Source organism: Gouania willdenowi, unplaced genomic scaffold (genome assembly GCF_900634775.1).
Source record: "Gouania willdenowi unplaced genomic scaffold, fGouWil2.1 scaffold_311_arrow_ctg1, whole genome shotgun sequence".
NCBI classification, from domain to species: Eukaryota; Metazoa; Chordata; class Actinopteri; order Blenniiformes; family Gobiesocidae; genus Gouania; species Gouania willdenowi.
This window is the reverse complement of record NW_021145072.1, coordinates 5922-22377: the sequence shown is the minus strand read 5'-3', so window position 1 is coordinate 22377 and position 16456 is coordinate 5922. Positions and strand designations below refer to the sequence as shown.

The window sequence follows — 16456 nt, the reverse complement described above, 5'->3', positions numbered from 1 at the left end:
TGCTACATAAGCTTGCGTCATTTTAGTGTGACCCATCCCAGCTTCTGTAAATCATCAGAAGCATATAAATATAACATTAATTTGGTAGCATTTTGTGATGTTTAATAGCCAGTAAAGTATCGGTAAACTGTGAAATGCTTAATTACTTCAATGGTTTCTTAACAGATTTGATGTTAGGAGCAACCATCAAAATACATTATAAACGTTTACAGTTTCACTTTTTCTTTCTTTTTAACAGAAAACACAAAACTATAGTAGTGGTGCGTTAAGATATTAAAAAACATATATCATTGCTCTTGTCATAATTTAGTCAATTTGGTTTACAAAATAACATGATAAAAGAAGAATTGAACATAGTAAAAGCAACATCTAAAGATGAAATTAAAAGTTTTTTCCAAAAAACTTTGAAACCAGTTTAAAGATAATCTTGTAAGAAACTAAAACACGTTTCTTGTTTAAATGTCATCACTAAAGACAGGGAGGCACACTTTATTAGAAGATATTTTCTTTATTCAGCGTCATCAACAAGTCTCCATGTTTCATTAGAATACTCTGTACAATCTTAGTCTAGGCACTTTTTGACCGTTCTGTGCTTGCCATAGAATTCACTGACCTATGTTGGGCTGACCAGCCGCTTTTTCTTCTTTTATACAGTAAAGGCTTGTATTAATAAAACAGGAAAATCCTTTTTTGTCTCACAGCAATACAACCATAGCAGAACTAACGCGACAACAACACATCTTAAACTTACATCCTCAAACAACCAATCGTATCCATTTCTGATGTATTTATAAAAAACACAAATGTGTACACACAACAAGCAGGAGGGGGAATAAAAAGCATATCATTCACGTGGACTGTACTTATTATTTACAACACTTTACAGTTTGCAGATGAATTGAGGGCGTTGGATGTGTTTTTTGTAACCAATCAGAGCATAGATAACAAACCGCTGGATACATGCAGCTTCACTGAGGGTTGTTCATGTGTAATGCCTCCACTGGAGCACTTTCTTTATTCTGAAAGGTAACAACACCCAGCTCCAGCCTAATGACTCATTGCAGTAAATGTAGCTTTATTAAATGATGATTTTTGTTAGCTTGATGCTAAAACATTGTAACCTACTTCATATTCAACAATGTGACTGTGCTTGGCACTTTTAAAAAGGTTCCTATGGTTTTTTTTTGTCTTTTCTTGTGCCATTGCTTTGATTTTTCCAGCCACTTATCATCCAAATTAATTACATTTAAAAGTTGTGTTGCCTTTAAATTAAAATAAAGCATAAATCAATAAAGACTTACGTTTCCCTGGGTTCTCTCATTCCCACGTATTGTTAAAAGCTGCAGCAGATATGAAACGCAGTAGAGGTAGTAGAAGGATGAGTTGGTGCTGACGTCACCAGCAGTGGTTGGTTGTATTGCATGAAACATGGTGATTGGGTAATGGTTCTCACCTGGCCTGTGGAGAATCACGTTTGAAGGAGGGCAGTCCATGATGAGGAGCTGAAACATGGGGAGGAACGGTGGTTTTCATTTTCAAAGTCAGTGGTTTTACCGTCTTTATGTACAAACATCAAAGAGTTCACTGCAGGAGTCACATGGTGCAGACAGCGACCAATGACGACGCGTTCTGCTAAGCTTCCTCGTCTTCCTCCTCATTCTCGTCTTCTTCCTCCTCCTCCTCCTCTTCTTCTTCTTCCTCCTCCTCCTCTTCTTCTTCTTCCTCCTCCTCAACATCCTCGTCTTCCTCCTCAGCTTCCTCTTCCTCATAAGTTCTGTAGCTGCCGTTGTACCGAGCGAAGGACGATGATGTCACTTCCTCACTGGGTGAAGGTGAGCCCCGCCCATCACTCTCACGCGCTGCCTTTCTTCTCTCCTCGGTCTTCACCTCCACCTGGACAGAGGACGACAATCAATACTGATATTGATGTTTGGATCAATGTTATTCTCAAACATGGCACCAGTCTAAGACGGGGGTGCTCAACCTTTTTCTGTTCGTGAGCTACTTCCACCACGCACACCTCATCGCAATCTACTTCGTTGGGGGTTATAACTGTAAATAATCTGATTCTAATATTTACAAAAAATTCTGTAAATAAAATACAATTATAATATTGAAACATTAACACTTAAAAACTGAGTTAGATTGAAATTTCTTTTAAAAATGTAAATACAATCAACAAAAATATTATGAAAAAGAGTAAAAATGTAGCATTTCCATTTCATCATGGAAGAAACCAAAACTGTGAAAGTGTGACGGTCTCCAGCAGGGTTGGGCTCAATTATTATTGTAATTGCGTAATTGATAATGAATTACAATTATGGCATAGTTATAATTGTAATTTAAAAAATCTGTTGCTGTCGTAATCATAATTAAGTTCAGATAATTGACTTTCTAATTGTATTTACCATGAAAATTATTATTTAAAACAAAACTGGGGAACCATGTACAGTTCTACACATATGTAGATAATCATCAAAATGTTTCATAACAAGCTTTACCACATTTTACCATTTAAAAAAATATAAAAACCTATATTTTTATTGATTAGGAAGCCTATTTCCAATAGATAGGAAATAAAATCAGATGATAGATAAGACCCGTTATCATAAGAGATGCTAACAGAAAGCTAACACAAGAAGGTTAACTTTAATTAGGTTATTTACTTTCAAGCTCAGTAATTGTGACTAATTGTAATTGAACTTTAGTAATTAAGGATGTAATTTTAATCAACTATCTGAGGATAAAAAATTTTTGTAATGGGGAAAAAATGCTGGTAACTGTTATCATAATTGAAATGCAATTGAACATGGGTAATTGAAATCGTCATTGTAACTTTATAATGTAAATGACCCCAACCCTGGTCTCCAGTTTGTTTACTCAGATTATCTCACAGTTCAAATCCACAGAAGCTCACACGTCATAATGACCCAGGTGAAAGAATCGAATCCTTGCACAGAATCAGAACCAACACCATGCCTTGTCTGGATTAACGCAGTTCTCCGAGAGGCTGATGTTCATACAATGGAGAAGTAGTAAAATCAGGAAAACTCATGAAAAGCCGAATTTAACAAAGGACAACACTTAATAATATATAGGTAATATGTTGGTATATTGATGAGAAAACACTTAGGAGAGGAGGAAACAAGATATAACGGACCTGTGATGGTGACAGACTGCAAGGCTTATTACGGGACTAAGCATTTCACGCATTTACACGCTATTTTTCACTGGAAAACAGGTCATTGTATCATCTCATCACCTGTCTTCCAGTAAATAACAGCTTACGAGACATTTCTAGACCCTCAATTTGAATGTCTCGAAAAGTGTAACAAAAAAAAATCCAAATTCTTGCACTAGGGGTCACAGTTCGTCTAGTGATCATGTTATCCTGTGGCTAAAAACAAATGCAGAGCTTCATCTGAACAAGCGGTTCAGATTATTATCACTGCGTTGAAATCTGAAAAAAATCTGGTACAAAGACAAAGGTTTAACTTTTGGTGTATTAGCTGAACTGTGTGATGAGTTTACCTGATGACACATCACAGCAAAATCACTGCACCTCCAATTACATTGTTGAACAAGGTTTCGGGCAAAACATGACGCTGGGTTGGCAGTTAGCAGTTCATTACGGTTTCACAAATAATGTTTCAATGCGATTTTTTGTCCAGTTAAACTGGTCCAGCAGTAATTTCTCATGATTTCACTGTAACCATTTGTACCAAACATTAGCATGTTTGGTAAAAATGCGAGAAGTTCAATAGCCAGTAGAGTCGTCTAAACAGGAAAAAGATGATGAACCAAAAACTAAGTGGAAAAGTGTGACTCAGAAATGAGTAAACAATAAAACAGAAATTAGAAACATTTTTCAAAGGGAAAATTGGAGCAGGTAGATGTGTAACTATTTCATTTTGCCTACATCATTGCTGAGATTTATGACATTAGAGTAGACTTCACACCTTCTCTGGTTTTGCTTTTCTCATAATCCGCTCTTCGTCTTTGCGGCTGCGCTTCCTGGACGTGGAGCGCTCTCGTCTGTCTCTGCTGCGCACTGAGCGTTTGTCTCTCCTCCCTCTAAAAAACAACAACACTGAATGCTCAGGAACTGAATCAGAAATGCAGATAATGGGCTTGAAACACAAAACAACCGACCTCCTTTGAGAAGGGGATGGAGGTTTTCTTCGAGGACTCCTGGATCGTTCCTTGCTCCTCCTCCTGTGACCCCTAAAAACAACAGGCACAGTTACCAAAACATTTACTTTGTCACGTTTCCCCTTTGATGTGCAGTGCAGTGAAATATAGGTTGTAAATTCAACTATTAAGAATTTGAAGCCCCCTAGTGGTAAAGAGACAAACTCGTATCTTAAGGTTTTATTTATTCAGACAACTGTTCTTGAGGAAATCCACTTTGATCTCAACATGTTTCGACTGACAAAGGCCAGTGTTCATCAGAGGCGTCTGCTGGTCAAAGAAGTTTCATTGTGTAATTCCAGCAAGCTTTGTCTTCGGGGTGTTGTGTAGCTCAGTGGGTTGAGCGCCCGCCCCATGTACAGAGGCTATAGTTCCTCACCTGCACGGGTCCAGGTTCGATTCCCGGCCTGGGACCCTTTCCTGCGTGTCATTCCTGCTCTCTCCAACCCCCTTCCTGTCAAGCAACTGTCATATAAACCACTAGAGCCCAAAAAATCCTTTAAAAAATAGAATCTTGCTAGAATTACTACGAAGTCAAAGAAACTCCCAAGGAAACATCAAAGCAATCTGTGGACGCCTTTGATTTAGACTGGCAGTTGAAAAATCAAAGTCAATTTCCTAAAGAACACTTGTCTATTCAAAAAGAATATTGCTGGAAAGACAAAAATCATATGTTTGGAAGAGATATACACTTCCTGATAAAACAATCTTCTAAACCTGGTGGGTCTCTATCCTGCATGTCTTTTTTTTTATTTATTTGCAAAATAAATTGTGACGCATACAGTTTTGCTATTGATTTTTTATTTATTTTGCAAGTCCACAGTTTATGCTTTCATGTAGTTGATAGAATGTATTAGGAGAAGATGCAACATGCTACGTGTTTCCATGTTTCCATGGCTGCTTTAATCTCTGACCTTGACCGACTGCTGCTGCGTCTTCTGTCTCTGGAGCGAGATCGCCTCCTGTGGCTGCTCCGTGAACTGTGGGCGTCTTTCCCTGTCCATGTCTTTGGTGCTGGTCTGCTTCAGTGAGTCAGAAAAGTCAGAAACCCAGAGTGCAGCAACGTGAGGATGGAGTGTGATCGTCTACCTGTGTTTGGGCCGTGACGTTTTCCTCTGTGTCCTCGATCGTGACCTCGAGCGTCGTGACCTCCTCGACCAACTGGAGGAGCGTCTTTTTGGCTCAACTGGAGCACAAACAGCTGTTTTAACTTTAAAGCCAAACTATTTACTGTAGATGTGGTTCTGATGCTGGGTCCTACCTGGTTCTATGGCAGCTGCGATGGTGGACTGGGCCTCTCGTACTCTCTTCATCACGCTTTCCAGCTCTTTAGCTGCAGCCTGCGGCGTCAGCTCTGGAGGCTTCACGATGGCGTTGTTGGAATGGTTCACCCTACGAGACAAAAACTAAAGCAAGTAAGTTTCATAGGGAAAAAAATGCTCTTTGCTTTTGAACTTATACATTTTTTAAACGACAATTTTACAAAACAAAACCAAAAAACTAAAAAGTAACTCGTGAAAATATGCACTAAAGGACAAGAAAGACTCACAAAAATAAAAATATACAGTATTAATTAGCAACAGAAATACACAAAGTAACCAAAAGTTGCACAAGACTAAAAAAAAAATTATTATATATTGTAGATTTTAGATACAGGCCAATCCAATACTAATTTGTTTGCTAATATTGTACCAATATCGCATATCAATATCGGAACGGGGCACCTTAAAAAACAAATATTAAGTTAAAAACAAAAAATAAAATAATGTTACCTCGCACAGAGACATAAAGCATAAATATACTTAGACCCAAATAAGATAAGTTACATACAAAAAAAAAAACACTTCTTGCTTTTGAACTAATTTTCATGCAAAATGACATAAAAATATGCACAAAAAATATAATATTTAACTAACAGAAATACACAAAATAAACCAAAAGTTGCACAAGACTAAAAAAAAAAAAAAAAAAATTTTTTTTACAAAATGTCAAAAAATACAGACTAAGAAAAAAGAGAAGTAAATAAAATCACGACACAAATATGACTCCAAATGCAAAACTCTTTCCTATATTAAGGCTCAGATTGGTCATGAATATAAATTTTTACATTACATCTACATTATGTTAATAAAAGTTAACTCAATAATAAGTTTACTCTTTTTGCAACAACTGTGCATGTTTTGGAGAAAAAAAAAAATCTAACAACAATGAAACTGCGTACTTGAGTGGTCTGTCTCCAAACATGACTCCATTGAAGGTCAGCGCTCTGGCAACGGCGTCCTGGTCAATAAACTCCACGAAGGCAAAACGTGTCGGCTGGGTTTCGTCTCCTGCCATTCTCACAAATTTCACATCCCCGACCTGCCTAAAGAACTCCAGCAGCTGGTCGGCTGTGGTCGTCTGAGGAAAAACAAGGATCCACTCACAACTTGGATTTGACCGGATTTTAATATTGAATAAGATTGTTTTAATCAGAAATAAAATGGATTCAAAGTGACCAAAGATGGAAAAGGTGGTGGAATGGGATTTTAAAAAACACAAAAATTGGTTAAAAGTGACAAATTAGAGTAGCCAAAAAAACAGAAAACGTGGTAAAAACAAAGGGTTCAAAGTAGAGATGTAATGATTCACTCAACTTCCAATATGATTACATTCACTATACTGGGTTTACGACACGATTCTCTCACGATTTATTTTACAAAATGAGACTGTAGACAAATGATGACTGAAAAATATTCCTTTATTTTTATCGGAAAGAAAACTAGAAATACTGTACTATTATCCTTTGTTTCATTTTTAAAAGAATCCTTTGATAAACTATTAAAAAAAATGCAGTTTAACTAAAAATAAATACTGAATGAAATAAATAAATAAATACTACAAATGAAAAAGAAGCCTGTACATTTAAATTCTGGTTCTACAGTAAACAATGCAAAACTGCATAATAGTTCATTTTCTTTTTAAAAGTGCAACTGAAAATGTATTTTGTGCCTTAACAAGTGGACTTAAAAAAAACAAAAAAAAAAAAAAACAGTCAGTGTACTGTATTTACATCAGAAATTTGTTTTGACCAGCAGAGGGCTCTGGTAAGCCAGTGGTCGGTTGGCATGCAGCTATTCTAGCAGTGAAGAAGAGATGCTATGCGCTAGCAGACAGAGCTAACAGAAAAACGTGACTTTTACAGATATTTATGTAATATTACAGATTCTTTCTGTGCTAAATGGGTAAGGAATCATTCATGAACATGTTTGAGTAGTAGGCGATTCCACCTGCCGCCTACACTTCTGGACGGATAAATTATCTTCGACATGACGAGTGCTGTTGTTTGTATCAGGCATTTTATTCCACGCTACTTGCTTACAATGAGCTGACCAATCGTAGCAAGGTCAGGTCCAACATCACTCTCTAGGATGCCAGTTTGTAATTACAAACAAATGCATGGCTGGATAGATTACTGAAAATGCACCCTAAAGAGTTGAAATGAATAATGCACAGCAGTACCAGTAATTCCACTTAGTGCAACAGTGCACTGAATGTTTATTGTTTGTATATTTCCTTAGTGTGTGTTAGGCAGGATTAAGTTTATAACTGTCATGAATCTAAAACAGACAATATCTCAATGGTCATCGTTATTGTTATTATTGCTGCAAACTGTGCCTTCCTGTAAAACCGTGAGCTTTCACACAATTACACAATGATTGTTGTACCGTGACGTTACTACCGTGATTACAGCGAACTGTGAGATTCAGATATCGTTACATCCCTACTGAGAACCCCTGCAATAGACATGTATGTGTCGCGTACCTGCGAGTTCAGGTTGCCAACGTAAACTGTCCGTCGGATCTCGTCGATCTTTGTGGGGTCTACGTTGCCCATGAGAGGAGGCTGAGACGACAGCGACGAGGTGGAATCCAGACTGGGAGAAACCCGGTTCACTACGGGTAGATTCAGCTATAGGAGGTTAAAGCACATGATCAAGAGTCTGGACTTTTCTACTTTGAGCTCAACTTGTTCCTGACTTACATTTTGAAGTGGAGGGGGGGTCGGAATGGGAAGTAAACCCCCACCAGAGAGCAAACTGGGTGCTGGGGCGAGCAGAGCTAAAGCCTTGGCCTCCTCTGGAATCTTCCCTGGAAGAGACAAAATGATTTTAGTGAAAGCAATAATACAGAGCTGCTTTCTTTCCTTTCTGTCTCCTCTAAGTCTGCACAATTAGCCCACTGAACTCTAGAGAGAAAGAGAGCATAAATAAACCCTTCCCCAAAGAACCTACCAGCACACTACTCATGGTAAACTGGACACCGAGCGCATTAAACTAACCCTCTCTGTGTAATTTGATTATTTTCACTTAGATACACCAAATTAACACTGATTTCATCCTTTGTCTCTTTTCATGGCTCAAACAACAAAAAGGAAAAAACAAAAACAAAAAAGTCAAAACAATGCTGAGAATGAGTCAACAACACTTTGATGTATGGGTCACCTGTACTGGAAACCTATTGGTCATGAACCCAACCATATCAAGCATGGATGCGTTTCCGTAGGGGCGTTTTCATTTCGCACGCAGTGTTGAAAAGTTGTGCAACACATGACAACCCCCAATGGCTGCATCACTAATAGCACACAACACATCAGATACACAAAAAAAAAAACAGTTTTAAAGAAGTGTTGGAAAGATGAGCCAAAACTAACTAAAAAAAATAATTCCCCCGACTTGAAACATTATTTTGTCATTGCCAGGGCAACCGACTCAGTTAACTACCACGGTAACTGGAACCCCTCTCCTCAATCAATCTGTTACCATGGTGATAAAATACAGTTCTGTTGTCACGAGCTTTGTTGTTCTGCTCAACTGGGTTCCACTATCGAGATTAATTATGGCATGCTAATGTACGGGATTAGGCTGGTGCTAATCCGTTGCTATTAGGGGTGTTGAAAAAAAAAAATCAATTTGGCGATATGTGATATTCTGTCATGCAATTTTTTTTTGACCTTTATTTAACCAGGAAAGTATTTTCCACAGCAGGAGACACTGTAGCTGCACAAAGAAGTGCTGAAACCTGGGTATTTTGACCAGCTTGTGTTTTTTCAATAAAATCTAAAAAGAAAGTACTAACTTTCTGCATTTATTTGTTGTTCTAGGCTCATACCTCAGTTAAGTTACACCATGTTGCACTAAAGACAAAGTTGGTTTAAACGCCACAGGCAGATTGTATGTTATTTTTTTATTTTTAAGTTGTTGGCACATGGCATGTTAAAGCCAATGTTTTGAGTGTAAAATATGCCAATAAAATATGTTTCTTACATAATGTACTCAAGAAGGTGTACACATTTACAAATTAGTTGTTTCTTTAGTCATATATATATATATTTTTATTTTTTTTTAAAAATCACAATAATCGCCTTATACTTTAATATCGGGACATATCGTATCGTGACCTATGTATCGGGATACGAATTGTATTGCCAGATGCCAGGCAATACACACCCCTAGTTGCTATGGTAACATAATCCAACCTTGTGATAATTTTTTTTTAATGCCATAAAAGAAGTCTATTACTGCCAAAACTGAATTATTCAATTCCTGAATGTGTTGCCATGGTAACAGATTAATGCTCCTTTGGAGCACACAAATTTTGTTAAAGCCAAACGTAAACGTTGGACTTCATGTGGAGTGGAGTGGAAACGGTTACAGCTGTCACTGTTGTGTTTCATTAGCTGTTCAGAAAGTTGGAGAAAGTGGGTTTAAGTCTGAATTAGTCAACTCAGACTTTGTTAAACCTACTTTCGACAACATGTCCAATTTATAAACAGGGAAATTAAGTAGATTTTACTGTGATATCAAATAAATAAAGAGTGTCCCGATACAACTTTTTCTCTTTTGATTTGATAGCAAATTGTAGCCTTGAGTATTGGCCGATACCGATATTGGTCCAATATGATATCAGCGTGAATCAAAATTTTTTTTTTGTAGCGTAGAATGAAAAATTTGATCAGATATGACTCAGAGAATAATAGTCGGCAACAGTAGGCATGAGAAAAATTGACCCATTTATTATTAACCAATAGGTTACATACATTTTAACCTTACACATAACAATATTCTACAATTTAATAAACGAATCAAAAATAACTTAGTAGACCCTGAAAAACCAAATATTTAATCTATTGGAGATTTTAGATGAAGGCCAACTGATTTTTACTCATATTGAACCGATATCAGATCTCAATATCGGATCGGGACACCCTCATAAACAAATATTAAGTGAAAAAATAAAAATAACGTTACCTCGCACATAGATATAAAGCTTAAAAGTACTAAGACTGAAAAAATATAACTACATCTCACTGGTGAAGGAGACAAGAAAGTTTAAGAGTTAGTGATCCTCCTAGCATCCAACATGTGATACACATCCCACCGGTATGCCGCAGCAACCTGGTCAGAACCCAACCACACACAAGCTGCAGCTGTAGCGGAGAGAGAGAGGAGGGTGGGGGGGTTGGACAATAATCAAAAACAACAAAAACAAAAAAAAAAAACAAAAGATAAAAAACAAACATAAACAACGCTTGAAAAGTTAAATAAGCAAATACTGCAATATTATTTTTCTCTTTTTTTCCTAGATAGAGACAGCAAAGAATGGACAACATGGGAAAGTATGAAAGGAAACAAACCAAAAGAAAAAAGGGAAATAAAAAGGAAATAAAAAGAGACAAGGTGTCCATCTTGGAAGGTTCAGCAGGCTATTCTCCTGGTCACATTCTCCCCTTGAAGGCTGCGTTGGCCGCGTTCGGGATAGTGGCTTGGAAAACAATGCCTGACTCAGGCTAGTGTAGTGTAACAGCTGGGCCAGGCTAGTCATCTGATATGCACACATAATCACACAGAAAAACATACAGAACCAAATTAATCATCTCAGTAGCCATCCAGCACCAAGTCAGGTGGACACAAAGCATCAAGTTAGAGCTGATATCAAGTGCTTCATATGTTTTGTTTGGTTTTAGACGTAAAAAATAATGACACCAAAAAGCAGACGGGGGGAGATAATCTGAATCAAAAGTGGATTGATGTAATTGTGTGGCATTTTTTTTGTACAACCCCAACTTCAAAAATGCTCAAGCGAATGCAGCGCTTCTCAAAGTGTGTGACGCGCACCTTGGTGGGGAACAAAGTAGGACAGGTGGGGCGTGACAAACAGGAGGGCATTTTTCAATTTCAATGCGAATCTTCTTAAAAACCTTTCTTCATTGACAATAAAGATCATTAACACAAAACAAAAACGCCTGCACACAAAGAAAGTAATAATGAGAAGCATAGAAATGTATTTGTTATTGTACTGTATTTCAGTTTTGATTTATTTATGAAATATGTTACTTGCTTTTATAAAGCATAAAGCAAGTAACATAGCCCAAGCAAACTAATTAAATAAATTAATAGATTAATCGATTACTAAATGAATCGTTTACTGCAGTGCTGGAATCAATATATACATTTTTGAAATTTCTCCAATAATGTTACTTTTTCCTGTTTAGTTCATTTCATTTTTCCACTGAATTTCCTTTTGGGTTTTCTACTGCACCTTTACATTTGTTTTTTAAGCAGGTAATTAAGCTACTTTTTGATTTTTGTTTTATTAAGCAACATAATGTCAGGATTATTTGGGGGGCAATGGGCGTAGGTGGGATATAAAAGTTCACCTTCGTAAAAGTGGCGAATACCCAAAAAAGCTTGAGAACCACTGGGCTACAAATAAAAAATGTCGTATAATTTTTATATATTTTACACGATCGAAAAAAACGGACAAAAAAACTACATAACTGAATAAAAACATTGTATTTTGAAAGGGAATACACCCACAAATATGTGTTTTGGGTCATTATCACGCATTTATACAAAGTTTTCTCCATATACAGGTGAGTAGAGAGAAATGTCAATTATCGCACAAAATCTGATATATGACATGATATGATGGAGTTCAGCTCCTAAAAAAAAAATGCTACAGTACATGACACAAACTAAACCAACATAATACAAGTGGCATAATGCGTAGCAACTTTAGCAAACGTACCGATATCAAATATTGCGCCATTTGAATGCGTGCATTCGATGCAAATACAACGAATAAATGTGAAATTAATGACAATCGTTAACTGAAGTCCTATACTTATATCAAGCATGTTTGATAGATTTGGAAAGTTTTAAAAGCAAAATGTGTGATTTTTTCTTATATGATTAAAAAAAAAAAGATTACTAAAAGTATTGTTTACTGCAGCGCTGGAATCAACTTGAGAATTTTTTTTTAATTTTGCCAATGATGAGAGATAGGGATTTTTATTTATAATTTTTTAACTGATCCAGACTCAGTATATTGATCTAGATCCCCTCCAAATCTTGATGGCGTAAGGTATATCTTTGTCTTGGGTTAAACTGTTTTACATTTTTAACCACACTTTGGAACGCACCCTCATTTGCATCATAATTTTGCTGCATTTCTAGCTGACACTGACTGCAGAAGGAAATTAATATGACAGCAGAGCAATTCTTTATTGATATTGAATTAAATTTATATTTAATTTTTTTAAATCTAATTTTCGCATTTTTTTTTTTTTTTTACTTTTTTTATTCATATTATTTTGGCATGTTTGGTCCTCCATAGTCTCCAGCTTCTTATCACTCCTGGCTATAATTCTTTGAAGTGTCTATTGATACGGAAACTTATCAATAGACCCTGACGGACGTTGATAAGGAAATGTACATTTTCCAAACCTTTTCTACATAAGCGTAATATGCCTGAGTGGTCTAAGGCGCCGCACTCATGGATCCTTCATTCTGCCAACGTGGGTTCGAGTCCCACTTTCTTCATATATTTTTTCATTTTAGCATATATAACACGGCAAATTCCCCCTTTAAAAATACATATATGAAGGAGAAAAAAAAAAACATTTTAGAGTATTTCCTGGGTTAGGGCTAAAATAAAAGGGTTAGCGGGGTAGCTAAAAATAAAAACTGACGGAATTATACGTCACGTGGTGCACCAAACTGGCCAATGAGGGGCCAGTATGAACAGACTAGTCGTCTATTGATACGTTTCAGTATAATTCTTTTCTTGCTATAATTTCTGCAGAGCCATTGTAACGAAAGTAATTTGCACCTGGGATTATTCAAGTATTTCTGATTCTGCAATTGCCTGTGTCGAGTTATGTGGTTACATTTTTCCATTTAAACCAAGATCAAAATTTGTGTGAAACAATTGTTACACACTGAAGCAATACTTCTGAAATTGGGGTTGCACTTCCACTGAATAAAAACCCGGCATACAATCACTGTCCATACGGTCAGAACTGTCAAAAACAAAAAAACAAGGATAATGTAGCCACACTGAGAAAAATGGATCTATTTAAGCTTTGGAAAAGGCGTTAGGAGCGTCCATGAATAGTAACACAACAAAGAAGTGTATGGCACAAGGTGAATGGAAATAACCCAGAAGCCAAAACCCGATAAATAGTTGATATGATAATTACAGGAAGGCATGAAGACGCCCAGAGACACATTTGGAGTGTTTGACCTGGGCTGGACACTCACCTTCTGCGCATGGCACCACGATCAGAGCTCGGTCAATAAACACAGTGTTGGTGAGATGCTGCGCCACACCAACACTGGACGGCTCTCGGTACTTTATGTAACACACTTTGGACGAGTAAGACAAAGTGGCGTTGCTGTGGAGGGGACAGACAGCAGGAAGACAGATGAGTGGTTTACGATGAGTGTGTAGTTTAAAAATCGCAATTCACAGGCAAGGCCGCGGAGCCCCGTTGTTGCCTGGCCACTCATGCCCGTGTCAGAGCGCTTACTCGGGCGGGTAGAGCCGCAGCTCCTCGATGTCGCCTAGGAAACCGAACAAGGTGCGCATCTGCTCGCTGCTCACAGCCGAGGAGAGGTTGGTAACCTGGACGACGGCGGTGCCCGGTATCCCGCTCATGGTGGTCAAAGCCCTTCAGCAGAGGAATTTATTCAACCTTTTTAATCCGTTTTTACTGAAAGAAAACCGTTAGCAGGCTTCACGTTCTTCTTCGAGGTGTGTTAACCGAGAGCGATAATTGGGGAAGGTACATCGTAGCGCCCTCTGCGTTCAGTGGTGACACCTTACAGCCGAAACACTTCTTCATACTGAGGAGCAGCTTTGTGGAGATAAAATCACGATATTCAAATTTTTCGTGTTTCACATGTCGTTGCTCGTAGATAACATGCACAGCAGGTTTCAAAAGTCTGTAAATTTAACTGTGATGCGACGTCAAAACACGAATATTGTAAGAGAATCACAAGGATTAGTTTAGCTTTAAGGCACATAAGGAGGCAAGTCATGTATTGTTTGGGTTTTTTTATACAAAGAATGAATACAACATACATTTTGGGCCTGTACTACGAAGCTGGATAGGAATATCCGGGATATTGCTCCGTTGGCGTGCTTCACCTAACCAAACATTCTCCATCACAGAGCATCTGTACTACGAAGCTGCATATCAATTCATTTAAATTTTATTTAGATTTAGATTCACAACAAAGTCATCTCAAAGTGCTATCAAAATACAGAATTAGAAAGAAAAAGAAAAAAAACAGCAAGATCCACATGAACAAGATTTTAGCGACAGGAAGAAATCTCCAGCAGAACCAAGTTCAGAGGTGGCAGCCATCTGCCTCGAATGGTTGGGGTTAGTGGACAGAAAAATGAACAGGATAGAGCGATAGAACATCAGAGTGTCTCAGACTAATGGAGCCGTGAACCACAGATCAGAAACGGCCATCATCAGCTTCACGACACCTGAAACAGAGCAGAGAGAGAAGGACGCGGAGAAGGCACTGACTGCAGAAAAACATGATACAGTATTATCAAGTCGGCCTCACTCCCAGTGGCCTCGTCAATACTTATTGTAAAGGCGACAAATCTCTTTCCATTTATTGGTAAGCAAACAGCGACTCCAAGATCTGTAAATGCGACCGTTTACAGACAAGCCCATGTCCGCTCTCGTGGTTATGTTATGATATTATTCAATCCTGTTTATGCAGACTGTAAATCATAACGAGCTACATCAGAATTCCAATTTCTTACAGTGTGCACTGTGCGTTTCCTCTCAGGGCAAACACAAAATAGTGTGAACTGTAGCACCTTGGATACAGTGTGTGATAACATTAAATAATCTAATGTTCCTAGTTATTGAATCATCAATAATGAGTGTGGTTGAAGGAAAGAGTGCTAGGAATGTGTGTCGGCTTGTTATATTGACCAGAAGCGTCCGGCGGCGAGCAAATGACAACTGGCTGTAGTGGAGCCTCCGTCATCGGGGTTGACTTGCGTTAGAGCAGCTGTGCCTAAATGTCTGATGGCGATCAAGTCGCTGAAGGCTGCGGGGAAGTCTCTGTTATCGGCTCCGGTTGGCTTTGAAGCAGCTCTGTGTCCAATGGCGAGGGGGTCGCTGATGTCTGCGGGGAATCCTCCGTCATCAGCTGGCATTGAAGTGGTTCAGCAGCAGGTGGATTAGAGTGGTGTTTGTCAATGGCTGTGCGTGTGGTTCTAGAATGCCTCTGGACTGCTGCTTTGAAGATTTTTCGACGAGCTATGGAGGAGGGTTTTGACTGGTGGGAATTTAATCCTAGTGGAGACGTTTTCCTGGTGGTTGTTTCAGTTGGCTTAATTGGGCTGAGTTTATATCCATTTTCGTATGCGAGGGCTTCAAAGCGATTATGGAGAGTAAGCGGGTGGACGCCATTTTCTGTGTTTTTCCCTCGTCTGCGGACAACATCCTCGGCCCACGATGGCAGGTGTGGTGTGGAACAGGACAGTCTTGAACCCGGATTCTCCCAGGGAACTGTACCGTTGTCACATAGTATTATGGAGAAAGGACGACAGCGCTATTGACTGTTGTACGACCCGTGTCTGTAGCCCCACACGCCCACCCACCTTTTATAAACTTGACGGAATTCTGGCAGAATTCCGAGCCACAGACACACGCAGACAGACAAAGAATCCTTGCAATGAAAACAGAATCCACTGTTGAGTGTGGAAATAAACAGAATCGGCCAATAAAACGCTGTCACCGTGAGTGGATTGTTTTCATTGGTCGATTTTGTGATTCCAACCGCGATTTCGTTACCGTGGATTTTGTAATGCCCTAAATAATAATGTATGGTGGTTGTCACAAAATCCCATGACATGTTTACATACTGACTACTGACATCTAAGCAATCAGGTGAGAAAACAAGTTTATA

At 38.3% G+C, this 16456-nt stretch overlaps 1 protein-coding gene across 2 annotated transcripts; it reads right to left on the bottom strand.

The window, feature by feature from the left end:
- Positions 1–1078: 1078 nt before the first annotated feature.
- On the bottom strand, positions 1079–14299 carry LOC114459424 (splicing regulatory glutamine/lysine-rich protein 1-like). Of its 2 annotated transcripts, none has more exons than XM_028441678.1 (11): positions 14044–14299; positions 13775–13908; positions 8215–8321; positions 7996–8142; positions 6413–6591; positions 5453–5583; positions 5281–5377; positions 5106–5210; positions 4153–4224; positions 3960–4074; positions 1079–1893 (listed from the first exon to the last, which is right to left on the bottom strand). In XM_028441678.1, the coding sequence occupies exons 1-11, from the start codon at positions 14169–14171 to the stop codon at positions 1633–1635; spliced, it is 1476 nt and encodes a 491-aa protein (XP_028297479.1). In that variant the 5' UTR covers positions 14172–14299; the 3' UTR covers positions 1079–1632. The 2 variants fall into 2 exon arrangements, with proteins under 2 accessions (XP_028297479.1, XP_028297478.1); XM_028441677.1 differs by having other exon boundaries at positions 5106–5213; positions 14044–14298.
- Positions 14300–16456: the final 2157 nt, after the last annotated feature.